Genomic DNA, 25,752 nt, shown 5'->3' with positions numbered 1-25,752 from the left:
TGAAAGGGATCTAGGGGTCATAGTGAACCACAAGTTAAACATGAGTCAACTATGTGACACTGCTGCAAAAAAAGCAAACATGATTCTTTAATAAGGGGTGGATAATGTGGCATTAATACGGGGTGGATAATATTTTTTTGCTGTGGGCTTGTGACGGGGCATTTGCCCTGCACTTGCCCTTTAAGGGCAAAACCCCAGCCTTGAGCAAGGGCTGTGAGCAAAGCCCCAGCTGAGGCAGTTCTAGCTAACCAGGGCCCAGCTGGTGACCATATAAAGGAGGACTCCAGGAGGCAGAGGGAGAACTGAGTGGGGGTGTGGAGAGAGAGTAGTAGGGGCCTGGCTGCCAGGGAAGCAGGTGGCTTCCTGGAGGTAGGGCAGATCTGGGGAAGCGGTGGCCAAGCAAGGCCCCAGGCTGCAGAGCCTGAAGCAAGGCCTTAGGCTACTTGTGAGGTAGTGAGGCAGCCATGCTAGGCAGGGGCAGCAGGTCCACACTGCTTTGCCAGCGCTGAGTGGCCATTCCAGACTGTAGTTTGCCCCTCAGGGCTAGATGCAGACTGGCAGTGGGTCACTGAGTCAAGGTGGGTGCAGGGGACCTGGGTGAAGGGATTGGGGTGCCATGTGTCAGTCAGACAGGACTCACAGATTTGGCAGACTGCTCTGTTTATTTCAGCAAAGCTTTGCTAAAATGCATGGAGAAAATGTGAGTACCATACAAGGTTCAAACCCCTTGATTTTATACAGTCAAAAGGCCAAGTTAACAAGATCAAAGGGTGTGGCAAAACTTCACATTATTAGTGTGGTTAAGTATCTTCATTTCAATATTAAGCACACAGCAATCTCCTGGCTATATCTCCCTGATTATCTGGAATTGTTTCCTGTCTAACACTTAATGTTCCTTTTCCTGTTAAACTCAGGCCCAAATTGGCTAGCACCTTGATCTGCATACCTACAATCAACATTAACATACTTTTCTTCTTTCTCTTAAAAAGACAAACAGAATTCCTTCAACTTATTCAGTTATTACAGCACAATTCATCTTTTTCTTACAGTATAATTCTTTCTACTTTCACAATCCCTCCTTTTGGTCAAGCTTCGCCTATGACCAACAATTACTGGGTTCCTTGCATTAACCGTTCTTTGTCTGTCTGTTCATCAGTGATATTTAAAATCATCAGATTAGCACTCTGGTGAGGGGACATGTCTGTGACATGTCTTGCACAGTTTTGGATACAACAGGAGATTAACTGAAAACATACAAAAATTATTAAGATCCCAAATAGGATAGTCAGGGCTTACTGAAACAACCAGTTTCCTATGCCAGAGAAATTGGACAAGTTACTTAGCCATTTTCACAGGGAACTTGGCTCTTTGTTGGAAAGGTATGTAATCTTTTCTAAGTAGCTAGCGCGATCTATTATATCATTGGTGTTGTCTGGTATATATACACAACATTCTTTGCCAATGAGAGCACAGGTCCCTCCTTTTGCTGCCAGCACTATATCCAATGCCTGACGGTTTTGGAGGACCACTTGTCTGATCGCTCCCGTTTCTTTGGCCAGGGCCCTTAAACTTTCTCCAGTTTCATTTGCCATGATTTCAACTACTGCTTGTAACCTCAGAAGCCTTTTTGCATGATGTATTACTCCCCCAAGTGGGATAAAGGAACCACCAATAGCCTCTTCCCAAGTTAAAGGGCTTATGTGATTCACATACCATTGGGCATCTGACAAGTCCCTTCTTTTTCGCCTAAAATTACAGAGGCGTTCTCGTGGGAAGGACTCTAACACTCGGAATTGTGGGAAGAGTTGGTCGGGATAACAGATACCTGACCAGTTAACTGGTAATGTGGTATAGGCCTTTGTCCCACAGACCCAATGATGCCCTATCAAAGCCGGGAAGGGTCGGTTGCACCCCTTTGCCATATAGATGTCTACAAAGGAGGAGTAATATCCCCCGAAGGGCACACGGTGATTCTCCTTACGGGGAGTGGTGTTATTTGCATGGCATTAAAGATTGTACTGATGTTACAATATGCTGGAGACAACTGCTCCTCCCCAGATTCAGCCCCGTCCCATTACACACCAAACACCAGTGACCTTTTTCCTCCTCCACACTTATCCGTTTAGATACATTTATTCCCACATTTATTCCCACTGCTTCCCAAGTGTTATTACTGTTCCATGTCTTGTTAAACGGGTGAGGCCTGGGGAATTAAGTGGAATTGCCAAGACAGGAACCAGCTTGTGAGTGGGATGGAATGTGGCTGCAGACCCAGCAATTAGAGATATTAAGGGTCTGAGCGATCCATACTTGCTGGTGGATAAAAGAATTGTCATTGTCATTGTGGATTCCCCAGATTTTAAGACACCAGTGGCCGAGGAACAGGCCCCACCAGAGGCACATGTTGGAGGCAAGACCCTTTTTGGTTCTGACAACCTCAGCTGAGGGAACCGCAGTCACGGTTTTATGTCCGCCAGGCAGCAGGCGCTAGGCTCACTGCTGCTTCTTCTTGGGCCTTGCTTTTGGTTGTCGTCTGCTTCAGGCAACCCTTACGTGAACGTAGGTTGTAAGGTATTGCAGGCTGTTCCTCTACGTCTTCTTCTGGAGTCAAAATTGACTCTGCGTGGTCCTGAGGTGATGACTGGTCTGCTGGGGGTGGTGCCTTCTTACACTGAGAAGCATGTATCCATGCTGCTATGCCGGATAGCTTAACAGCCGTCTGGGTAGTGAGCAGCACCTGATGCGGGCCCTTCCACCGGGGTTCCAAGGCGTGTTTTCGTTGGTGGTGTCGTATGTAGACCCAATCACCTGTCTCGAGGGTGTGGCAGGCGTCAGAGGTGGGTTCGGTTGGCCAGGCGGCTCGAACCTGTGAATGGAAGTGACTTACAGCTTGCATTAGTCCCTTGCAGTACTGAAGGAGTATACTGTGAGTCAAGTTCAAGTCTGAGACTGGAGTAATGGTAGCCATTGTTCGCATAGGGCGCCCCATAACAATTTCAAAAGGACTTAATTTATGTCTCTGGGATGGGGTGGATCGAATTTCCATAAGGGCCAATGGTAAGGCCGCTGGCCAGCTTAACCCTGTAGAGTCACAAATTTTTGCAAGCTTATTTTTTAGCATGCCATTTCGTCTTTCAACTGCACCTGCGCTCTGTGGGTGGTAGGGACAGTGCAGCAGGTGCGTGACATGTAATACACGATCCAGGTGCTGAACAAGTTGTCCAGTAAAATGTGTACCCCGGTCACTGGACAAAGTGGCAGGAATTCCTTTGGCAGGCATAATATGATTTAACAAACATTTGGCAACAGACAGTGAATCAGCTTTGCGACAAGGAAAGGCTTCAATCCAGCCCGAAAATAAGCATACCATAACCAGAATGAATTCATAGCGTTGACACTTAGGCATTTGTACAAAATCAAGCTGCCAATGCAAGAAAGGTGCTTGGGGCAGGCCTCGGAACCCTTGAGCTACCTTTACAGGTTTGCCAACATTGTAGCTTTGGCAAGTGGTACAGGTGGCACAGTGGCGAGCTGCAAAAGAGCTGAAATGGGGGGCCCACCATCCTGCCTTAGTTACAGCAGAGATCATACCCTCCTTTCCGACATGCGAAACGCCATGTAGCAGGGCGGCCAAAGCTGTGTAGAGCGAAAAGGGGGCCACAAAGGCACCAATAAGGGGGCGCCAAAGGGAATCAGGGTGTAGAGAGCAACCCTGGGCGACCCAGGAGTCTTTTCCTGTTTCTGAGGCAGAGTCTTGGAGCAGGGTGACTTTAGAAAGGGACTGCGGTGGTACAGAAACAGAAAGGGAACCGAGAAACGCACCTGGGGAAGGTTCTATGGCAGCATTACCCTTAGCAACATCAGTATCTGCTGTGGAGTGACCAGGGCACTTAACAATAGCTAATGCAGATGGGAGTAAAACTGCATACAGGAGAGCAGAAATGTAGGGGCCATTCTTGATAGGGGTACCAGCAGAGGTAAGGAAACCCCGAGCTTGCCAGAGGGTGCCAAAGTCATGTACAACCCCAAAAGCATATCGAGAATCAGTATAAATGGTGGCGGAGCGTCCCTCAGCCAGAAAGCAAGCGCGGGTTAGGGCAACTAGTTCAGCAACTTGTGCTGAAGTCACAGAAGGTAAAGGCACAGCTTCTAGGGTTTCAGAGAGTGATACCACAGTGTATCCTGCAAGGAGACGACCTTGGCTATCTCTAAAGCAGGAACCGTCAGTGAATAACACAAGGTCGGAGTTAGAGACAGGGACATCAGAAAGGTCGGGGCGCGGGACGGTGACAGCAGAGACAGTTGCAAGGCAGTCGTGGGGTTCACCGTCATTAGACAGAGGAAGGAGAGTGGCAGGGTTCAGTTGAGAACAGCGCTTTATGGTGATATGCGAAGCCGAAAGCAGTAAAAGTGAGGCGGGCGGAGGAAAGGTGAGCTGTATTACCTTGTAGCAGGAGAGTTTCTATAGAGTGAGGGACCATGAGAGAAACAGGAGAGCGGAAGACAAGGGACTCAGACATTTCAATTAGGCGTGCCGCGGCAGCCACAGCCCGCAGACGGGGGTAGACCTTGGGCAACAGGATCCAAGGTGGCAAAGAAATAAGCTACTGGACGATTTTTTTGCCACCATGCTCCTGAGTAAAAACCCCAAGTGCACAACCAGATTGCTCGTGGCAGAAAAGGGTAAAAGGCTTACAGCAGTTAGGTAACCCTAAGGTGGGGGGGAGGGGGGGCAGTGAGAAGCACTAAAGAGTCAGTTTCTGAGGCAGATAATGAAGGGGAACAGAGGAGTAGATCATTTACACATTGGACCAATGTGGACCCAGAGGGGAAGACCAGGTTAACAAGGTCTTTGGCTAATGCTTGGGAAAAGTAAGACGGGCTTTCTGTGTACCCCTTGGGAAGCATACTGCTGCTCCTTGTAAGAAAAGGCAAAAAGATACTGGAACTTAGGGTGAACCGGGACAGAAAAGAAAGCAGAACACAAATCAACAACAGTAAAATGAGTTGCATCTGGCAGGATAGAAGCCAGATTGGTTGCTGGGTTAGGGATTACAGGAAAGGTGGGTACAACAATGCAGTTAATAGCTTGAAGATCCTGAACAAACCGCCATGATTTACCATCAGCTTTTCGAACTGGGAGGAGGATAGGGGTGTTACAGGGGCTGGAACAGGGGACAATAATGCCTTGTTCCCACAGGGTGGATATGACTGGAGCTGAAACCTCTAAATCCCAAAAACTGGGTGCCACAACCCCTTCTCTGACCTTATCCCCATTCTTGGTACCCTCCCCATTCCCAGTACTGTCTGCCCTGCCCTGAATAATGCTGTATTTGCAGAGCTATCAACTTTTGTGAGGACTGCTTCTCTTTCCTTTTAGAGTGCAGTGGCAATGCTCTGCCACTGCTTGCAATTTGTCCATGGTCTTGGCCTCCCATCCAACACTTATTTGCTTTAACATACTGCTAATAGCAGATAAGAGGCTATTAACAAACGCATGCGCCAGGGTGCCCTGTCCATTTTTACCTGGTTGCTGTACCCCCAAAAACCCCAAAAAAACCAAACAAACAAACAAAAACCATCAGTCAGTCTGTGTGATAGTTGCCCGGGTTTTTTTTCTTTGTTGCTGTTTACAGGGTTATAAGTAGCTTACACAGTTGCAGCAGGTCTGCTTCAGAGGGTTCATAGGCATTGCACACTAGCAAAATTCCTCTGCAAATTTGGTAGGGTTTTCCTGGGGCTTTGGAAAACCTTTTAAAATCGAGTGGAGCTCCGTGTGGGTCCAGGGTTTATAGCTTCAAGTGGGACCGGTCTGAGTCTTCTTGGAGGACGGGGTAAAGGGAAGCGCTCGATCTGGTGCTGGGAGAGGAGGTTTCCAATAAAGCTTTTTCTTATAATTAGAATTTTTAAGGGAGGCGAGCTTCGATTCAGTTCATTTAAGATTTGCCTCGTCCCACCACTGCATGAAGCAATCTACCTCTCCTCTAGCCAATTTAGTTTTTGGGAAGGCCAAGTTTGTCTTTTAAGACGTCCACTTGGTCTTTGTTCCAAGATCCTAACAGTGGCCACTGAGTTTTGGGATCCCCCCAGAGTCAATCTAGATCATTTTTCCAGAAATTTACAGGAGTCCGGACCCTTTCTAAAATATATAAACTGAGCCAGGGTCCCTTTAGGGAACTATCCCTGCTTAGACGTCTAGTTACCCATACAGGAGGACTTCATACACCAATTACACAAGGAGGAAATTCGGGTTCGTCAGAGCGGTGCCCAGTGCAACACACAAAAGAAGCCCACAGGCTACTGCCTCAATCGCCCTTGCGTTCACTCCAAGGATTTTATCCAAGGTGCGGTGCGGCTGCGATTGTGCAGATTCCAGTCACACAGACCGCGGGGACAGGAGCCCCTTGGTCGGCCAGTCCCTGGACAGGGATGGCTCCCAGACTCACTCACACCACAGGGAAGACGGATAGACACAGAGACAAGACAGTCCTCAGTCCGGACAAAATAATTACCTGACCAGAGTCCTGATGTTAGATCCCGGGATCCCTACCAGAACAGAGCAGGAACCAACAGGTTCGATGGCGTAGATTTCGCTGTGGCTGTGCACCTTTCCATTCTGGCAGAGGACCACTCAGGCCAAATGCCCAGGTGCCGGCTACCACGGTCATCCTGCCAGACAGTCAGGGATCACACAGCCTCAGCGAAGACGGTTGCCATCTCAGTGGGACCTCCAAATTGTCAAAGTCAGACAGGACTCACAGATTTGGCAGACTGCTCTGTTTATTTCAGCAAAGCTTTGCTAAAATGCATGGAGAAAATGTGAGTGCCATACAAGGTTCAAACCTCTTGATTTATACAGTCAAAAGAGAGCCAAAATTAACAGGATTAAAAGGGGGGCAAAACTTCACATAATTAGTGTGAGGCTACTCAAGTACTCTTCATTTCAATATTAAGCACACAGCAATCTCCTGGCTATATCTCCCTGATTATCTGGAATTGTTTCCTGTCTAACACCTAATGTTTCTTTTCCTGTTAAACTCAGGCCCAAATTGGCTAGCACCTTGATCTGCATACCTACAATCAACATTAACATACTTTTCTTCTTCCTCTTAAAAAGACAAACAGAATTCCTTCAACTTATTCAATTATTACAGCACAATTCATCTTTTTCTTACAGTATAATTCTTTCTACTTTCACAGTGGCTTATGTGTGCACCCGTTGGAAGGAGCTCCTGACCCTCAGAGACCGAGTTCGTGCTTTGGAGGCCAGGGTGTCTGAACTGGAGGAGCTAAGGGAGGCAGAGAGCTATGTTGATGAGACTTTCCGGGACACAGTAGTACTGTCCCACCTCCAGTCTGAGAGCCCCAGTGCTCTTAAGGAGGATGAAAGTCTCAAGGGAACAGAGCATTCAATGGGAGCAGAGGGAAACCATCCCGTAGTTGGGACCCTCCTCCCAGAGGATGTTGGGGTTTCCTCTCGCACTGGAACAGGCAGAGGAGGCAGAGGGAAGGCAAATGTGCCTGTCGATAGCAGGGCAGGTGCTGAGGAGGCTGCGTGGGCCGGAAGTGTCCCACACTTTGCTGTGGATGCCAATGGAGTGTTAAATGGGAGGGAGGGAGATGCTCTGTTACCACCTCAGCCCCCGAGTTCCCTTCCCCTCCTCCTGACAGGGCAGAGCGGGGTAAGGGCCCAGCCGGCTACAGTGATGGAGCCAGCTCCCTGCCGGGCACAAGGCTTCCCCTGCTTCCTGAGAGAAGATGCCCAGGCCCAGCCCCTGAGGAGCCAGCCCCTCCCCCTTCCCTTCCCAGGTGCAGAGGCGACAGCTCTCTGGAGACTTCCAGCAGGCTCCTAATTTCTGTGGGTCACCCCTCCCCCCACTTCCCGCCAGCTCCACTAGAGGGGCAGAATAAGGCTTTGGGGATCATCCCTGCGTCATGATCTCTGGCTGCTCCTTATTGAGTGGGGGTATGTCTACACTTGTCCCCTAGTTCGGACGAGGGAGGCAAATGAAGCATACCCAAGTTGCTAATGAAGCGCGAGATTTAACTGTTACTCCTCGTGCAATGAGGAGTAACAGTTAAATCGAGGGAAGGGTTTTAAATCGGACTACTGTGTCTACACACGGTGAGTTAAATCGGGCGACTGGCATTTTAAAATGGCAACCGGCTGCAAATATGCTAATCAAGCACGGGATATTTAAATCCCACACTTCATTAGCAACTTCGGTATGCTTCATTTGCCTCCCTACTCCGAACTAGGGGGCAAATGTAGACATCCCCTGAGAGAAGTAGAAACAGCAGCAGCAGAAGAAAGAAAGAAAACAGCAGCAGCCACAGAAGAAGCAGAAGCACAAACAGAAGAAGGAGAAGCAGAAAAACAAATAGGAGCAGCCACAGAAGGAACCATAGAAGCAGATGAAGCAGCAGAAACAGCAGCACTGCAGAAGAAGCAACAGCAGCAGCAGAAGGAGCAGCAGAAGAAAGAACAGAAAAAGAAGTAGCAGCAGCAGAAAGAGTAGCAACAGGAAACAAACACCAGATGGAGAAGAAGAAGTAGCACAATAGCAGCAACAGCAGAAGTATCCACAGAAAAAGAAGGAGCAGCAGCAGCCAGAGAAGCAGCAGCAGCTGCAGAAGCAGTAGAAGAAACAGAGAAGAAAAGAGGCAGCAGCAGCAGAAGAAGATAAGAGCAGCAGGAACAGCAGAAGAAGAGGCAGGAATAGGAGAAGCTGAAGAAGCAGCAGCCGAAGAAAGAGGAATTAGCAGCAGCAGCAGGGCTGTGTCCTGATTTTAAGAGGAATAAGGGACCTTTCGGAAAAGGCTTTTTTTCCCAAAAGATCCCTGTCTAGACTGGCGCTTTTTTCCGGCAGAGCCCCGAGCCGGAAAAAACCGGCAGCCATGTTCATGAAAATGGAGCGGGGAAAATTTAAATCCCCGCTGCATTTGCAATTCCGACTTGTCTCATCTGCATCCCTTTCCGGAAAAGGGGTGCAGTGTAGACACAGCCCAGAAGAAGAAGAAAAGCAGCAGCAGAAGAGGCAACAGCAGAGTAAGTAGCAGCCACAGAGGAAGAAGGAGCAAAAGCAGAAGAAGAATCAGCAAAAGAAACAACAGAAGAAAAAGTAGCCAAAGAAGCAGCAGCACAAACAGAAGAAGAAACATGAAAACAAGCAGGGGCAGGAGAAGGAGCAGCAACAGAAGAAGCAGCAGCAGCAGAAATAGTCGAGCAGTGGTCACCGAGCAGTGGATCGGGGTCTAATGACAGATCTCAGAGCCTCTGGCCGATGATCCTGGCTGGTTTGTCCAGGAAGCTCTCAAGGGCTAACGCTTCAGTTGCTCCTCTCCCCATTTTCATGCTGCTCCTGCCTTCGCATTGAAGCTGCCCCCTTGACATCCTCCTGCTTGCTGTGCAGGGTGTGGGAAGGAGAAGGGGGGGCTCTGATGTCAGGGTGTTCCTCCCTCCCTCTACTCTTATGCCCTATCTCCACACAGAGAGCAGGGCATGGAGGGAGCTCGGCAATGCACAAATCTCTGTCACTCTCAGTGTGTGTGTCTCTGTCATTCTCACAAACACACACTGTCCAGTCTGACCTGGCTTTACCTCAGAAGTTCACACACAGGGTCTCCCTAGCAGGGGCAGACTCTGAGGGGTTTCCCTCGCAGGGATTTCCCGCCTGAGACGGGATAAAAGGCCGATAGCTGGACAGTTTGGGGATGTCCGTCCCAGAGGCAGGGTGCGCGGGGTTTTCCTCACAGGACATCAGACTCCGGATCAAGACAACTGCAGCCTTACGGGAGACTCCACTGAAGACCATCGCCAGCCACCCTGAGAACTACTTACCATGGGCAGGGAAGAGGACTCGGAGGGCTCTTCTCAGGCCTCCTCTCAAAGCTCTCGGTGAGCTGCGAGATTTGAGCTCCAGAGCGACAGTCTGGGAACTTTCAAGAAGGCTGCTATAAACTTTGGTTATTACACTGACCATGCCAATTGGACTCAGCCGAAATTTTCCTTTTCCTTGTGATTTTTGGGAATTGATTACTGTACTGTTTATTGGTTGTTGTTAACCATTTTTTAATATCCGCTGAATCCCCTATTTTGTAAATTTACCCTTCATAAATTGGTCATATGTTCGATTCACCTTAATTGGCCTTTTGATGAATAAAAACGCGCCACCCGATGATAGAATCATAGAATACTAGGACTGGGAGGGACCTCGAGAGGTCATTGAGTCCAGTCCCCTGCCCTCGTGGCAGGACCAAATACTGTCTAAACCATCCCTGATAGACATTTATCTAACCTACTCTTAAATATTCCCAGAGATGGTGATTCCACAATCTCCCTGGGCAATTTATTCCAGTTTTTAACCATTTTGATAGCTAGGAACTTATTCCTAATGTCCAACTAAAAGCTGCCTTGCTGCAGTTTAAGCCCATTGCTTCTTGTCCTATCCTCAGAGGCAAAGATGAACAAGTTTTCTCTCTCCTCCTTATAACACCCTTTTAGATACCTGAAAACGGCTATCCTGTCCCCCCCAATCTTCTCTTTTCTAAACTAAACAAACCCAATTCTTTCAGCCTTCCCTCATAGCTCATGTTCTCTAGACCTTTAATTATTCTTGTTGCTCTTCTCAAGACCCTCTCCAATTTCTCCACATATTTCTTGAAATGTGATGCCCAGAACGGGACACAATACTCCAACCGGGGGCTAACCAGCGCAGAGTAGAGCGGAAGAATGACTTCTCGTATCTTGCTCACAATAAATCCCAGAATCATGTTTGCTTTTCTTGCAACAGCATCACACTGCTGACTCATATTCAGCATATTGTCCACTATAACCCCTAGATCCCTTTCTGCCGTACTCCTTCCTAGACAGTCACTGGCTGTCACAGGAGTCGAACAAAGGGGTTAGTATTGTTAGGGGACCCCTCAGCAGCTTCATCGCTTCTCCCACCTAACGCTGATGAAAGAGAGGATGGGCAAGGAAAGGGCATGGAGTGAGCAGGGGGGGGGCCTTGAAGAAGGGGGTAGAACAGGGCCAGGGCCTCAAAGAAGGAGCAGGAAGGAAGCGGGGCAAGAGCATTTGGGTTTGAGGTAGATCTTACATTGCACTTAAACTGAAAAAGTGATCTTCTGATTCAAAAGATTGGAGACCACGGCAGTAGAAGAAGCAGCAGAAGAAAGGAGGCAGGAGCAGCAAAAGAATCAGCAGATTGAAGCAGAAGGAGAAACAGAAAAACAAATAGGAGCAGCAGTAGCAGAAGCAGCAGAAACAGCAGAAGAAAAAGCAGCAGCAGTTTAAAGCAGCAGACGAAGAAACTGTAGAAGAAGTAGAAAAAAATCGAGACAGGAGAAGAAGCTGCAACAGAAGAGGTAGCGGCAGCAGCAGAAGGAGCAGAAAATGAAGCAGCAGCAGCAGAACAAACACCTTTGGAGGTGGGCGGGCAGAGAGCCTGGCTGAGTTCTGGCTTATGTGGGGTCCAGGAGCTCAGACCGCTCTCCCGGACAGGAGCTGCTGCCACCCTGCACGGCTGCCTCTAGATCAGGGCCAGCAGCGCAGGCCAACAGTGTGGTCCTGGAAGATGCCGGTTTGTAAAATGGCTCTCCTTGAAAACCAGTTCCCACCTGGTACCCCGTGATTCAGAGGCATCAGCGCAGAGTGGCAGGGGGCTCCTCGGGTGGGGGGGGGGGGCAGAGCGCACTGGCTGCTGCTCCCCACCCCCGGGACTGTAGAATAGTCGAGTAACTGGTAAGAATTCACGAGGTTAATCGACTATTCAAATATCGGATATTTAACCTCCCCACCCTGAACGGGGCCTTCTCCCCGGCCGCGTGACAGTCGCGCTGTAGAGCCTGGCAGCTCCCCGGACAGAGCCATGTAGGAAGGGCCCAAGCACGTGGTCTGGACCGAGCAGTGCGGAAGGGCTCTCTGTGCTGACCGGGGCTACTCATCCCTGGCCCGGTGCAGGTGGATGCGGACGTCAGCGAACCCTTCCTGCTGTTCACTGACGCCTCAGACACCGGGCGGGGTGGTGCTGTTGCAAACTGACTGTACGGGGAGAGGCGCCCCGCTGTGAACTTCGTCAGGACGATGCTGCCCCGGGAGCTGCACTGTGCGGCCGTAGAGAAGCACTGCCTGGCCCGGGTGTGGGCCCTTAGATAGCTATTTGGGCGGCTCTGACAGTGTAACCGACCACTCTCCCCTCACCTGGCTGCACCAGAGGAAAGGGGCCAATGCCAAACTGCTGAGCTCTACGACATGGAGGCGGGCCCATGGGAAGGTGTCATGAACAGGAGGAGTGCTGACCAGCACCCGCTGATTAAAGGGTTAATTCAGGTACCTAGCAAAGGTGTCAGCCAGGGGGCCAGGAGAACCAATCAAGACAGAGGGTTGAAATGTGAATTGGATTTAGGTTCCCTTCCTGCTCTCTTTGGCTACGTCCATACCGCAACCTTGTTCCGCAAAAACTTGTGCAAATGAAGCGCAGAGTAGACTATCGCCACTCTTCATTTGCATAATTAAATAGCAACAGTTTTTGCACGAGAGGCTTTTACACAAAAAGGAGCTGTGTAGATGTGAAACCCCCCCCCCCATGCGCAAGAGCCATTCTTCCCGAAAAAATGAGCATTGTTCCAGAGGGTTTTTTCTGTTTGAATTCGGTTTCCTCAGTCGGGGTATGTCTATACTACAATGTTAGTTCGAACTAACGGACGTTAGTTCGAACTAACATTCATAGCCGCTACACTAGCGCTCCGCTAGTTCGAATTTGAATCGAACTAGCGGAGCGCTTAGTTTGAACTAGGTAAACCTCATTTTACGAGGATTAAGCCTAGTTCGAACTTACTAGTTCGAATTAAGGGGTGTGTAGCCCCTTAATTCAAACTAGTGGGAGGCTAGCTCTCCCCAGGTTTCCCTGGTGGCCACTCTGGTCAACACCAGGGAAACTCTATGCCCCCCTCCCGGCCCCGGCCCCCTTAAAGGGGCACGGGCTGGCTACGGTGCCCGTGCCAGGTGCAAGCCTGCCAGCACCCAGCCAGCAGACCCTGCACCTGGCTCGGCACAGAGCCACCCACCCGATGTCCCCCAGCCCACCTCCTCTTCCCGGGACCAGGCTGGCGGCTCCCGGGAGCTTGCCCTGGACCGCAAGAGGCGGGCACCTTCCTGGGCTAGTGCAGACATCGTGGACCTTGTCCACGATCTCCGCACTAGGCACAGGAAAGTGGCCATCTAGGGCAGGAGAGCTGCCAGCCTGGCCACCCAGGAGCAGGTGTGCATGAAAATCTAGGGGGTCCTCTTAGACCCCCGACCCTGAGCCCTGAGCTTACAATGGCCGTCCTGGGTTAGACCAAAGGTCCATCTAGCCCAGTAGCCTGTCTGCCGACAGCGGCCAACCCTAGGGACTCTGGAGGGGATGGACCGAAGACAGTGACCAAGCCATTTTTCTCGTGCCATCCCTCTCCAGCCTTCCACAAACTTTGGGCAGGGACACCACTCCTACCCCCTGGCTAAGACTACTCCATGGACCCAACCTCCATGACTTGATCTCACTTCCCTTTAAACTCTGTCCCAGTTCTAGCCTTCACAGCCTCCTGCAGCAAGGAGTTCCACAGGTTAACTATTTGCTTGGTCAAGAAGAACAACTTTCTCTTACTAGTTTCAAGCCTGATACCCATTCCTTTCCTTTGGTGTCCTCTAGTCCTTCTATTATGGGAACTCAGGAAGAACTTTTCTGAATGCACCCTCTCCACTCAACCCCTGCTTTTAGAGACCTCTATTCTGTCCCCCCTCCGTCTCCTCTTTTCTAAGCTGAACAGTCCCAGTCTCTGTAGCCTCTCTTCATCTGGGACCTGTTCCCAACCCCTGATCATGTTAGTTGCCGTCCCCTCTCCCACCTCCTTTTCCCAGTCTCCCCCAGTTTTGTTCAATAAAGACAGATTCCATTTTTGAATACGATTGTCCTTTATTTTGTACATCAAGAAAAGGGGCTAGGGAAGAGTAAGTGGAAGGAGGTGAGGGAGGAATGGGGTACGAGCTCCCGATGGGGAGGACTGGGCTGGCTCTGCGGGCTTCTGGGGGTGGAAGCTCTCCCGCAGCCCCCCAACTGCCCCCTCTCCCCAGATGGCAGCCTGCGGCAAGTGCAGCCAGGCTGATGGCCGAGTGGTGTGATGTGCCCAGTGTGGGCACTCCGGGCACTCCAAGCCAGGACTGGTTTTCAAGCGGGGCACCCCTTAGAACTGTGTGTCCGGGGTGGGGGTCGGGACCCTTTAAGCGCAGCCCTCGGCTAGCCTGAGACAGCATCTCCACGCTCTAAGTACTTCTCTGATGCCCTGCTGGCACTGCTTCCGGCCATCCTTAAGCCATGTTCAGAGTCCACTCAATGTGGACTTGCTAGTTCGAATTAGCAAAACGCTAATTCGAACTAGTTTTTAGTTCTAGACGCGTTAGTTCGAATTAGCTTAGTTCGAATTAACTAATTCGAACTAAGTTAGTTCGAACTAGCGCTGTAGTGTAGACGTACCCTTGCTCTGTAACATCAAGGAAACAAGTACTCTTTATCACGTTTCTCTCCTGTTTTGTAACAAAAATCACTTCTTGTAAGGTGAGGATTTGATTCCTGTGTCCTGGAAGGTCTGTCTGTGGATCTGCCAGAGGCAGCCGTGGTGGGCAGGGCTGTGAGAGGCAGATGTATTAAGCTGAGGGTCAGTGATATGGAGTCAGCAGGCCTAAGGCCTGCAACATGGAAACAGCAACATGGAAACAGCACCTGCAATCTAGTGAGCAAGACTTTGGTTCAGTAACACAGGAGCCAAGAAAGAAGCCCTATTGATAACTGTGGGATTGTGTAAGTTAGGTCGAGCATGGAAGGACACAGGGAGGCACTGGGTACAGACTGAGAGCCAAAGGGGAGTAATGGAACATCTGAATAAGAAATGTCTTGGTGCGAAAACTCCCTAAAAATTAATGCACAGACCGACCTAGGTTCAGGACCGGGTCAAAATTGACAGCATGAAGGATAGTAAGTGAGCCCCCCTTCCATACAGTGAGGGGTGGTAACTAGGCAACAGAGGGTGGTAACCTGGTACGTAAAGAAATGATGTAAGTTGTTTGTACCTGTCTATAAAAGGACACCGCAGAGGGTGCTCTCCGGCCGACCTCGGGGGGGGCGCACTAGGCGCCTGAACGGCAGGTGTCATTGCCTAAACTTACAGAGTGCGCAATAACTTAACTTTGACTAAGTGCTGTTAATATCTGATATATGGCAATAGGCCTGCCCGGTGTTGGTACCGTGTCAACGCGGGCCATAGTGCCCAGTGGTGTCACATTGTACTGATCTCTGTTACCAACTGGTAGAGCTTCAACCTGCTCGACTGATTTCAAACCTTGCCTGCATCTGTCGTTTCCGGGGCCTCTCAGAGATCTCTTGTGTTGACCCAAGTGCACGGGGTCTAACACGCTAGATAAAGGGAGTACCGAGTGTTACGCACGCAGCCGAGAGTTTATTATCACCGACGGAATAGAGGTCCTGTCAGGAGCGCGCCAGGACGACCCTGACCAGACGACGCTGACACTGACAGTCCAGACCACCGAAGGTACCGAGGTACAAAACACCGAGATACGACAGCAGACATGGCAGGCTGGGAGGGCTTGGGCCGGGGAAGCCCCAGGCCGTAAGGCCTGAAGGCAGGGTTGCAGAGGTAGCAGGTCCGCACCCTTTGCCAGGGAGGAGTGGCCAGGAGGGACTGCAGTCTGCCCAGAAACGGGCTAGAGAGAGGGACTGGCAGCGGCCAGCTGAGGTCTGGAGAGTGCAAGGGAACTGGGTGTTCCTGGGGGGAGCTGGGTGCTCTCCAGTCCCCACGGCCCAGGGTGGGAGGCTTCAGGAATGTCTGTGAAGTGCTGGGGGATTATGAGCTGGGAGATGTCACCCCCCACACACACATTGTCAGCTGTCTGGCCCAGGACGCCTGGGTTCTTGTGTGGCTCAGGCCGGGAGGGAGCTGGCCAGGGGCTGCAGGAGGGAGCTGCCTGTCCTATGGCCAGAGGCTGCGTTGCCCACGCTCACGGCTGCTCACGGCTTGTTGCAGGATACAGCTGCTGAGAGGTTCCTGAGGAGACAGGCCGGGCGGGTCCCCAGGCAGAGAGCTGCCCCCCCCTCACTAGGGCAGAAGCGTCCCCACGTCGCGCAGGAGCTGCTGTGCCTGGCATTGCTGGGCCTCTGCCCTGCAGAGACAATAGCTTCTGCAGATACAGTCAGCAATGCCTATTAATCCGTTTCTGCCTAACGCGGGATTTGTGTTTAACACAACACAGCACAAGGCAGCAATAAGACAAACCCCACAAGACAAACAAACATCAAACACAATCTTTGTCGCGACAGAGGAATTCACAGCAACGCAGGGTCTACAGCAGAGATACATTTATTAGTCCAGGAGTTCAGATAATTCCCCCGCGCCGCATATCCTCCATCCCCGGCCGCGCCCCCGAGGCTGCCCCCAGCCAGAACAAGTACCGCTGCCCCTGCCCTGTGCCCCCTGCCTCACCTAACAAAGGCCATTCTGCACCTGAGAGGGAACGTGGCCCCGTAGCGCCGCCCCGAGAGTGGGTTTGACCGATGGGCCGGATCCTAACTGGCTCCTACCCTAACCCCTTTGCGGCGTCGTGCGTGGGAGTCAGCCCTGTCTAAGCGGAGCGCGCCGTGACTGCGGGTCTGTCCCCAGTGACTGGTGTAACGCAGCCAGGCTGGGAGTTGTCCCTCTGACGGGGGGCAGAGTGTCCCATTGGGAAGTGGGTCACAGGACCCCTCTGAGGACTCCTCTCCAGCCCTCCACCAGTCACTGGGGCCCCTGCCCGTAGGACCAGCGAGGGAGGGGACTGCACCACATGGGGGAAGTGCCACGGTCTGGGGCCCTGCCTGCAAGAGGGTCCTGTGACCCCTCCAAGGAGTCTCTCCACCGTCCCCTCCCTACCAGTGAGGGTCACCCCCTCCCCCACGCCAGCTCGGAAGGGAAACGTGCACCAGTCAGAGGGGCAGCCCGAAGGGCCAGGCGCTGAGTTCTGGAAAGACGTCCAGGGAGCGAGACGGGCTCTTCCTCGCACTGTTGCGCTGGGGCGTCCAGGGCGATGGTGCCAGCCGGCTGCTCAGCTCCAGAGATGGAGGCTTCTGGCCTAGGCTGTCGGGCACTGGCTGCTCTGACTGGTGCACGTTTCCCTTCTGAGCTGGCCTGAGGCGGGGGGGAAGGGGTGACCCTCACTGGTAGGGAGGGGACGGTGGAGAGACTCCTTGGAGGGGTCACAGGACCCTCTTGCGGGCAGGGCCCCAGACCGTGGCACTTCCCCCATATGGTGCAGTCCCCTCCCTCGCTGGTCCTACGGGCAGGGGCCACAGTTACTGGTGGAGGGCGGGAGAGGAGTCCTCAGAGGGGTCCCCTGACCCACTTCCAGATGGGTCCCTGTCCCGCACCCGTCACCAATCGGTGAAATCCATTCCCGAGGCAGATCCACGGGGATAAAACCACAAGAGGGTCCAAGACCCCTCCAAGAATTCCCCACGTGGCCTTCTGAGATGGGGGAGGGGTGAAACCCGCCCCAGTTGGCAGAGGGCTCTGTGGGGTTTCTTGGGGGTCAGAGGAGTCTCTTGTGGCCGGGGCACCTGACCACAGCACTTCTGTGCCTGGGCACGTCCCCTCTCTCCAGGGCCTCTACCCGACTGGCAGAGAGCAGTGGGAGGCATGGGCAGCGGGCGAACGGCTGACGAGGGAAGGCAAACCTCAGCCCCGCCCCTTCTTCCCAAGGCTCCGCCCCCCCAAGCCCACCAGGCTACTGCCCCTCCCCTGCCCTGCCGTCTCCTCCCCACACTGGTGGCTGCCCAGCCCCAGATTTCTACCCTCCCACACCAGCCCCCAGGCTGCCCGGTGCCCTGGCATCCCCACAAGCCCCAGAGCAGCCGGGCAGCCTCAGCTTCCCACCCCAGTCCCAGAATGCTGGGCAGCCTCAGCCCCTCCCCCACCGTGGACCCCAGAACGTGCAACCCCAACCCCTCCCCCACCGCGGACCCCAGAACGCGCAACCCCAACCCCTCCCCCACCGCGGACCCCAGAACGCGCAACCCCAACCCCTCCCCCACCGCGGACCCCAGAACGTGCAACCCCAACCCCTCCCCCACCGCGGACCCCAGAACGCGCACAACCCCAACCCCTCCCCACCGCGGACCCCAGAACGCGCGCAGTCCCAGTGCCCCCAAGGAGAGTGGTCCCACGCTGGTCTTTGTGGGAAGGCAGACGGACGACGAGAGAGACCCACCCAGATGGGCAGAGGCCGGTGGGAAGGGCCCGGAGATGGGTGGGTCTGATGGTGACTCACAAGCCATGTCCTGGGGTGTCGGGCAGGACAAATGTTGGGGAACAAGCAAAAGTCCACGACAGCTGCAAGTCTCTGGGCCAGGAGCGGATCCTCGGTTCTTGTGGACGCGCCGCAGGGCCGGGGAGGGGCTTGGCGTCCTCTGGCCTGTGGGTTGAACGGCTCCTGGTCCCGGTCGCGGCTGGTTCCCCGTCACGTGCAGCTCTGCCCCTTCCGGATCCTTGTGGTGTCCCAGCTGCTTGGTCTCCCGGCCAGGCCGGGGAGCGGTGGGCTCAGCCGGTGTCTGTCAGAGGAGACAGGGCAGGAGCACAGATGAGAAGGACACAATTGTCAAGGGGGAGAATCTGGACCAGGGCAGGTTCCCCTTCCTCCCCCTTTGCCATTTCCCTGAGAGCCGGCATCCCTGAGAGAGCCCAGCCCCTCCCCCGGCCGCTGCTCCCCTGGGGCTGGCGATGGCCGAAGGGAGTCCTGGAGAATCCCCCTCTCTCTGTGCGCTGCTGACCGAGGGGATCCCATGGAGAAGCTGTGGCTGGGGGGCTGGGCCATCGCGCATGGAGCCCAAAGGCGGGGGGGGGGGGGTCGTTTGGGAGAGGGCCGTGGTAGGAACAATTTCCCTCAGCTCCAGCCCCCACGCGAGTGGCCCCGGGTGACTCCAGGACGCCGCGTCGCTCCTGCCACCCCTCACGGCCCCTCTCGCCCCACGGAACCTGCCTCCCTGCTCCAAAGAGCTGCTCCCGTCTGTGGTACCTACCGTGGCAGGAGGAAGAGTCCTTCTGTGTCGGTGCCGCTCCCAAGTCGTAAGAAGCGCCCAACACGCGGCTCGCAAGCTTCTGCAGCCATTGCCGATGTTCATTCAGGATGAGCCACGTGTCCCTGTCCGATTTTAAAGGCTGTTGCTGAAAAGCTGAAACAAAGAGGAAACAGGTTGGAAACCCCACAGAGCTGCTGTAACTGATGCCTGGGAAACCTCTGCTTCCCAATGGCCTTTGCCCCGGGAACACGACAACAACCGTGACTCTGCCATTCAGGCGCCGATCCGCAGAAAGGGTTTAGGCTCCTCACTTCTACTGAACCCTTTGTGCATTTGTGCCGCCTTCAGTGCTCCAGAGGTGGCAGGGAAAGGAGTTCCCAGGGGGCCTGGCAGGATACCGTAGGAGCTAAGAATCAATCTCTGGGTGAAGGTCCTTGGGGAGGAGACAATGCAAACTTTTCTGACACAGGGTAAGAATCCTTCTCCTCCTACTAATGCCTCGTCATAGTGAGGGTCCTTTTCCGTTCTGGCCAGCTGTCCTTGAGTGCCTTTCTGTTCTTACCCCCATTTCACGGATGGGGAAGGTGAGGCACTGAGTTGCTCCTGGTGGCTCAAAGCTCCCGACTCCCATTCTTATGTCCTACCAGCAAGACCACTCTTCTCCCTTCAGCACTGTCCTCAGACCCAGAGGGACACTGTGACATCTGTGTTCAGGCCTCATACTGCCCACAGATGCCCAAACGCCCAGAGGTATTTCCTTACCTTCACACAGGCGGGTGACACCAGCTGCAGTCACTCTTTTTGACAACAGGTCAGAGTAATGGTGGATGGTTTCTCCTACACAGACAAGGAATAGAATGGAGCTCACACTGTTTCAGTGTCATCCCTGCAAATTACTAAAGAGTCAGCCATTCCCATAAGACAGCCCTTGGGAAATTCAAGACAGTCCTTCAGTGTGACGCAAAACACAATGGAGAAAGCATCCGACCCCAGGAATCACTGATATTTTATTCAACTAACTCGTCTATGTTCCATCCCTGTTTCACAGCTGCAGTTGCAGCAGGCGCCTGAGGTGCTGGCTGATGCTTTTCCTGAAACCCCTTTTTGTTCATGTGCAGATTTTATTAACTCTAACAACCCTGGAACAGCTCCCGGGGGCTGCTTTGCTTACCGATGAAGAGGGCTGCAGAATGTCTGATCGACACCTGGGAGCTTTCCAGATACTCTAAGGCCTGGAACAGGAACCTGGGGAAGTTCCTCTTGTAATTCTTCATCTAGGAGCAGAGCAGGAGACATGCTCAGACCAGACCAAGTGATCAACCTACAGCTGACAGGCCAGGGTCGCTGAAGCACAGAGGGAAGCCAGGGCAAGAGCCAGTAGGAGCCCAGATGTCCGGAGTCGGGCCCATGGGGAAGAGCATTTCTAAGCTGGGCACAGGCAGAGGGGCAGGAGTCCACGGGCAGGAGGCAGGGGCAGCGCTAAGTTCGGGAGATGGGGGCAGTGGAAAGGGTGGTATTGGATAACAACTGAGGAAAGGCCGAGCCCCTCTGGGGGGGCTGCCTCTGCTCCCTGCGTGACGAGCGGGGGAGAATCCCCCTGGGCACTCGGGGTGGGGGTAGAAAGGTCTCCCTGAGCTCCCCGGTCACCGCCCCCCGGGCCCATAGAATTCACCTACCAGGCACTTCCCGACGCCGGGCAAGAGCCGCGAGGAGCCATCCCAGGCCAGGCTGCAGAAGAGACTCTTGAGATGGGCCCAGCCGAGGAACACGGCGCAGCGGAAGAGCGTCGCTTTGCAGCTCTGCAGCACGAGGGGAGAGCGAGAGGGGCCTCGCTGAGAGAGGGAGCGTCTGGGGCGCGTCCCCTCCTCCCTGCCCCTTGGGCTCCTACTCTGCCTGGGGAGCCTCCTGCCCCTTGTTCTGCAGGGGACGCTGCTCGGGCGGGAGCTGAGCATTGGCTGGCGAGAGCCAGACGGGATCTCCACAGCTCGGCCCTTCTGCGTAGAGACGGCAGCGCCGGGGCTCCGGGATGCCAGAGAGTCAGAGCCAAGGGGCCCCCTCAGGCCTCCCTGCACGTCCCCAATGGCCCTGGCTGGGCAGGGGCTCTGGAGAGGGGTGGGGCCCGGGGGACTCTGGCGCTTTGCTCTCCGGGACATACCGAGGGGGCACTTACCAGGATCACTCTCTGCTCCTCGTCTGCCAGGTGGAGCAGCAGCGGGAGCAGGCAGCGGGTGAGTTCCTGCCGCACGCGGGGTCTGTCCGGGCCCTTCACCCCGCCCAGCATGGTGCCCAGCAGTGAGATGGCGGCTGAGCGGACATTGCCCCTCTCCTGGTAAGGACACGCGGGGCGGGGAAGCCCGTGAGAGCCAGGCCGTGTCCCAGGGTTAGGGGCCTGACGGCCGCAAATCGCACACGGCTCCAGCACCCCGACCAGGACCCACCCTGGCCCGCGGAAGCCGCAACCACCAGGCAGCCCCACAGACACTGTGCGCTGGCCAGGGCTGAGACCCAGAGGTCCATGGTGCAATGTGTGTGGAGAGCTTCCTGCACCCAGCCCCCCAGCCGCCTGGAGTCCAGAGAGGGGCCAATCTCTCCATGTTCTTCTCCCCCGTCTGCCCGGCCTGGAGAGACCCAGCCCACCCCACCCCTGTGCAGTGCCAGGCAGGGGAGCCACTGAGCATGGGGGGGGGGGGTGAAGGGTGGAAAGGGGCAAGTTACGAGGAATCTCCATCCTCACCTCATTCCTGCTGCACTTCCCGGGTCCCTCCGTCCCCGTCCCTCTTCCCCATCCCTCCTCTCCCCTCCCATTGCCCCTTCCCTGCTTCCTTCCCCAGCAAGGTCTGAGGGGGCTGAGGGAAGGCCCAGGTCCCTGGCCACAGAGGCTGCTCTGGCCTCCCCTCCCGGGGCACTGGGACCTGAGGCTCCCGCCTGCCTCTTTGGGGCTCGGGGAGGGGCTGGGCACAGGAGGGGGGGAGGGGAGGCTGCAGCAGGGCTGGGAGCTTGGCGCCCCCATTTCCCAGAAGGGCTCTGCCAGGGAGGGGGCTGAGTAGGAGACTCCCCACCCTTGGCAGGGGCCCCCTTGGGTGCTGTGTGGCTGGCCTGGGGGGCGGGGAGGGGCTGGGCAGGGTCATACCAGGACGTCAGGGTAGGGGGAATGTGCTTCTCCGGGGTCCCGGCCTTACGTGGTCAATGAGCGGGCGCAGGCCGACTGCCATGCCCTGGGAGATGGAGCCAAGCCCCTCCCCGGCGAGCAGGTTGCTGGCGTCTGCCGCGTCCTTCAGGGCCTCCAGGACAGTCCATGCGTTCCTGGCGCAGAACATGGCGATGGTCCCTGGCAGCTGGGCCCGTAACAACTGCCCCTGCAGGAAGGCAGAAGGCAGCTCACGCCTGGCCTGGGACAGAGCCTGGGCAGGGGCTGGACCATCCCCCCATCGGCCAGCCCCCAGCGGGGGAGAAAGTCGTTCTCCTGCCGCTCTGGCAGGTGCTTTGCACCCCTGGCCCTTGGGCAGAGTCGCCCTGTTGCCTGCCTGGAGCCGCTCCAGGCCCCGCCCCCCGAGCTCTGACCCCGCCCCCCGACTCGTCTGCCCTTGCCGAGCTTGGTCTTGTTGTCAGCCGACACTCTCCCCCCATTGCCCTGAGCGACGCCGTTAGTCTCCTTCCCCTACCCCACTGCCTCCCACCGACCATGCTCTGCCTGCATCAGGGAGCAGGGACACCTCACGCCTGGCTTGCTTAGTAACGGCATAGAACAGGGGTTGCAACAGTGATGTGTCTGTTATCTCCCTGTGCAGCAACGTCTCACCTGGGCAAGCCCTGCCCCTCACCTTCTCTGGCTGGAAGATGATACTGCCCAGGCCCTGCAGACAGAGCCTCCGTATCTCCGGATTGGGATCTTTGGTCCATTCCATCAGCTGTTCCTGGAGCTCCGATCTGGTGACTGTGGTGAGGATGGAAGGACTCCGGAGAAACTGGAAAGAGAAAATCAACATCAGCTGCAGGAGCAGAAATCTGCCTCTCGGTCTGTTCGTGCGCCAGCATCTTTGCCAGCTGGTCACTTCCTGCCACACACAATCTCTGGGGGTAAGGAGCCAGCGGCTGGTGTTTGACATGGTCCATTCCCAGAAGAGCGACTAATGCACAAGCCCCTAATGCAGCCCAGGGAAAGGGGAATCTCTGGGCATCGCAACGTGTCCTGGAGCGAGCCGTGGCAGGAGAAAATGAAACCCCAGGCAAAGGCGAGGAGAGAGGCCCGGCCTCAGGGCGCTGGAGAAACATCTTCTCTTGTCACATGGTCCCACGGAGGCACATCCAGCCAGGAGCAATCTCACCCTGCCCCCCACCACTCTGCCCGGCCCCACTAGGATCCACGTGGGCAGAGGAGCCGGCTGGCTGTGGCGTTGCCGAGCTGCTGGCGATGGGCCCCGGTGCCTGCCTGCCTGCCTGCCTGGGACGGGACTGAGCTGCTCTGCACAAGCCCACATGTGCCTGGCGGCTCCGGAATCTCACCTCAGTGCAGAAAGTCAGGGCGATATTTCTCTGGGGCTGCTCCTCCTGACTCTGCATGAGGGCGATGGCCTCTCTGAGCACCGCAGGGAGCTGTGGGGTCTGGTGCTCCACCATGGCCCTGGAACCGGACAGAGAAAATGCCCGGAGTTACCAAGGGGAGAGAGCGTCGCTCTCCCATGGCAGGGCTGAGAGGGCCGGCGGGGGCAGAGGAGGGTCTCCCACTGAGCTCCCATTGCCCAGACTCTACCTTGCGATCAAGCCCACCCCTTGGGAGAAGCGCTGGCGGGAGGCCATCATGTCCCAGCCCTGCTGCAACTGGATACTGGCAAATTCCTTCCAGTATCTTGGCATGGAGAAAAGGGTCTTCACGGTCTCCAGGGAGGTGCTAGAGGCAAAAAAAAGTCCGGGTGTCAGAACTCGACCCCAGCCCCACGCAGCGCAAACCGCACAAGGCCTGGGTCACCCGGCGTGGTCAGCAGCAGCCGGCCTCCCCCGGGATGGACCCAGCACCGTGTGAGGGCACGGCCCTGCCCAACGGGCCCTGGCCATGCCACAGACTCATCGAGTTTCTAGCCAGGTGGTTCCCTGGTTGTCCCTGTGGAATCAGCGTCACGGGCCCCTCCTCGTCCTGCCTGCCTGTGACACGGCCCCCCCGCTGGTCTTGTGCACTCTGTGTGTGCTCTGGCCACGCTGTCCTGGGGTGGGGTCTTGTGGGACAGAGGCCCAGCGGGCTCAACAGGCACGGAGAAAAGCCCTGACCCCTTGGCCGGGAGCACATGGGGACGTGCCGACGTGGCCCCTGGCCTGTGGTCGGAGTCAGAGGAGCAAGTGTGGCTCACACGCACACGGGCGCCCAGCACCGCTCCCTCCACACAGACCTGCCCAGAACTGCCCCTGGGCTGTAGGGACACGCACAGCAGAGGGCCAGGCAGGTCCCACAGGGGCTGAGCAGAACAAATCTGTTCTTCCCCTTCCTTTCCGCCGTTACCTCAAGGGGCTGAGGCGGCTGGATCCCTCCGGGCTGGATGTCTTCTGGGCCCTCCAAGTCCCTGGCAGGCACAGGTCCAGCACGTACTGCACCTGCCTGACGCAGACGAGGAGGAGCTGGGGAAACATTTCCAGGATGGCTTCTCGGTATCCCCAGAGGAAAAAGATCTCGTACAGCGTGTCCATTGCCTGGAGACAGGAGACAGAAATGTCACTGAGCTGTCCCCACCTGCCCATCCGCTCCCATGGCTTTGGCTGTCATCCTGCTTCCATTTTCCATTTCCTTGCGGCTTATGAGGAAGGAGGGTGAGATCCTCTGGGGGGAAGGGAGATGTGATGGCCCCTGAACCGTCTCCTGTTCTAGAATGGACGCAGATGGGAACCTCCTGGAAAGGTCGGAAGAGTCCGGGTGACGTTATTTCCCGTTCTCTGTCTTCATGGCCTAGCCCCGCCCTTCAGCTTGCCAGACGTGACCGGGGGGGCATCACTGCCCCTCTGCCGCCTGAGTAACTCCAGCGCCACAAGCAGCAGGGAGCCGGGGCGATGCCGGGAGGTCGAAGCGGTGTCGGTGCAGACCCCACGTTGCTCCCGGCGACTGGCTTTCCATCACATCCCGGGTTTCAGGTCCTCGTTTTCGCTCCCCCGTCGTACTGGGCTGCTTGTGCCTTCTGGGCTAATGCTCATGAGGAAGGTCCTTGCTGATCTGAAACCGGGATCCCTGGGTCCGGCTCTGGGGTTGACCATCTGTCTGGCTCGTGCCTGTCACTTGCTCCCAGGCCTTCCGAAGGTTGGATCGCTCCTTTGCTCTTCCACGAAATCCCCCCAAGATCCCAAACTACTTGACCTGGGTCAATGGGAACTTCTGTCGGGTCAGTTCCAATCCTCGTGACCCAGTTGTAGGGACCCCGGCCGTGCTGCTTGTGTCACTCTCTCGGATGCTCCGGCTTCGGGTCTGGCTTCCCTGGCTCCTCTGCCACCATGTAGTCCTCAGTTAGGGAGACAGTTTGGCTACGTCTAGACTACATCCCTTTTTCGTAAAAGGGATGTAAATTAGACGTATCGCAATTGCTAATTGTGACGGCGCGTTGGGGGTTCCCCGTCTCCTGCACCCCGAAATGGCACAAACAGACTGCACCAGCCAGTGGAATTGAGGGTGGTT

At 55.1% G+C, this 25,752-nt stretch overlaps 3 protein-coding genes and 1 long non-coding RNA gene across 4 annotated transcripts in view; all 4 read right to left on the bottom strand.

The window, feature by feature from the left end:
• Positions 1-16,550, bottom strand: part of LOC149523694 (uncharacterized) — a 113,575-nt gene extending 97,025 nt beyond the window's left edge. Inside the window, exon 1 of the mRNA XM_089781614.1 lies at positions 16,537-16,550. Coding sequence (XP_089637740.1) covers positions 16,537-16,550 — 14 coding nt within the window. The remainder of the gene's footprint in view (positions 1-16,536) is intronic.
• Positions 16,551-18,245: 1,695 nt separating this feature from the next.
• On the bottom strand, positions 18,246-20,165 carry LOC149523693 (uncharacterized). Its single transcript, XR_016350537.1, has 3 exons — positions 19,866-20,165; positions 19,104-19,256; positions 18,246-18,635 (listed from the first exon to the last, which is right to left on the bottom strand). It is a non-coding gene; the product is annotated as an uncharacterized LOC149523693 (long non-coding RNA).
• A 68-nt stretch (positions 20,166-20,233) lies between these two features.
• On the bottom strand, positions 20,234-23,992 carry LOC149523692 (maestro heat-like repeat family member 5). The gene is made up of 7 exons (XM_089781613.1): positions 23,854-23,992; positions 23,607-23,724; positions 22,925-23,068; positions 22,283-22,459; positions 21,274-21,492; positions 20,780-20,902; positions 20,234-20,377 (listed from the first exon to the last, which is right to left on the bottom strand). The coding sequence occupies exons 1-7, from the start codon at positions 23,955-23,957 to the stop codon at positions 20,234-20,236; spliced, it is 1,029 nt and encodes a 342-aa protein (XP_089637739.1). The 5' UTR covers positions 23,958-23,992.
• Positions 23,993-24,366: 374 nt separating this feature from the next.
• LOC149523691 (maestro heat-like repeat family member 5) overlaps positions 24,367-25,752 on the bottom strand; it is a 64,878-nt gene continuing 63,492 nt past the window's right edge. Inside the window, exon 14 of the mRNA XM_089781612.1 lies at positions 24,367-24,782. Coding sequence (XP_089637738.1) covers positions 24,591-24,782 — 192 coding nt within the window. The 3' untranslated portion in view covers positions 24,367-24,590. The remainder of the gene's footprint in view (positions 24,783-25,752) is intronic.

The sequence above is a fragment of the Pelodiscus sinensis genome, chromosome 12 (genome assembly GCF_052426305.1).
Source record: "Pelodiscus sinensis isolate ZL-2025 chromosome 12, ASM5242630v1, whole genome shotgun sequence".
In the NCBI taxonomy this organism is placed as follows: Eukaryota; Metazoa; Chordata; order Testudines; family Trionychidae; genus Pelodiscus; species Pelodiscus sinensis.
The sequence above is the reverse complement of the archived record's forward strand: the minus strand, read 5'-3'. Positions and strand labels throughout refer to the sequence as shown.

What these genes read in the sequence shown, in the direction of transcription:
- LOC149523692 (XM_089781613.1), bottom strand. Translation starts at nt 23,957, where the DNA reads ATGCCAAGATACTGGAAGGAATTTGCCAGTATCCAGTTGCAGCAGGGC. An exon ending in CCCTGACTTTCTGCACTGAG is followed by an intron (nt 23,069 to 23,606) that starts GTGAGATTCCGG and finishes TTCTCTTTCCAG; the next exon opens with TTTCTCCGGAGTCCTTCCAT. An exon ending in TGCGCCCGCTCATTGACCAC is followed by an intron (nt 21,493 to 22,282) that starts GTAAGGCCGGGA and finishes TGCGGCCGTCAG; the next exon opens with GCCCCTAACCCTGGGACACG.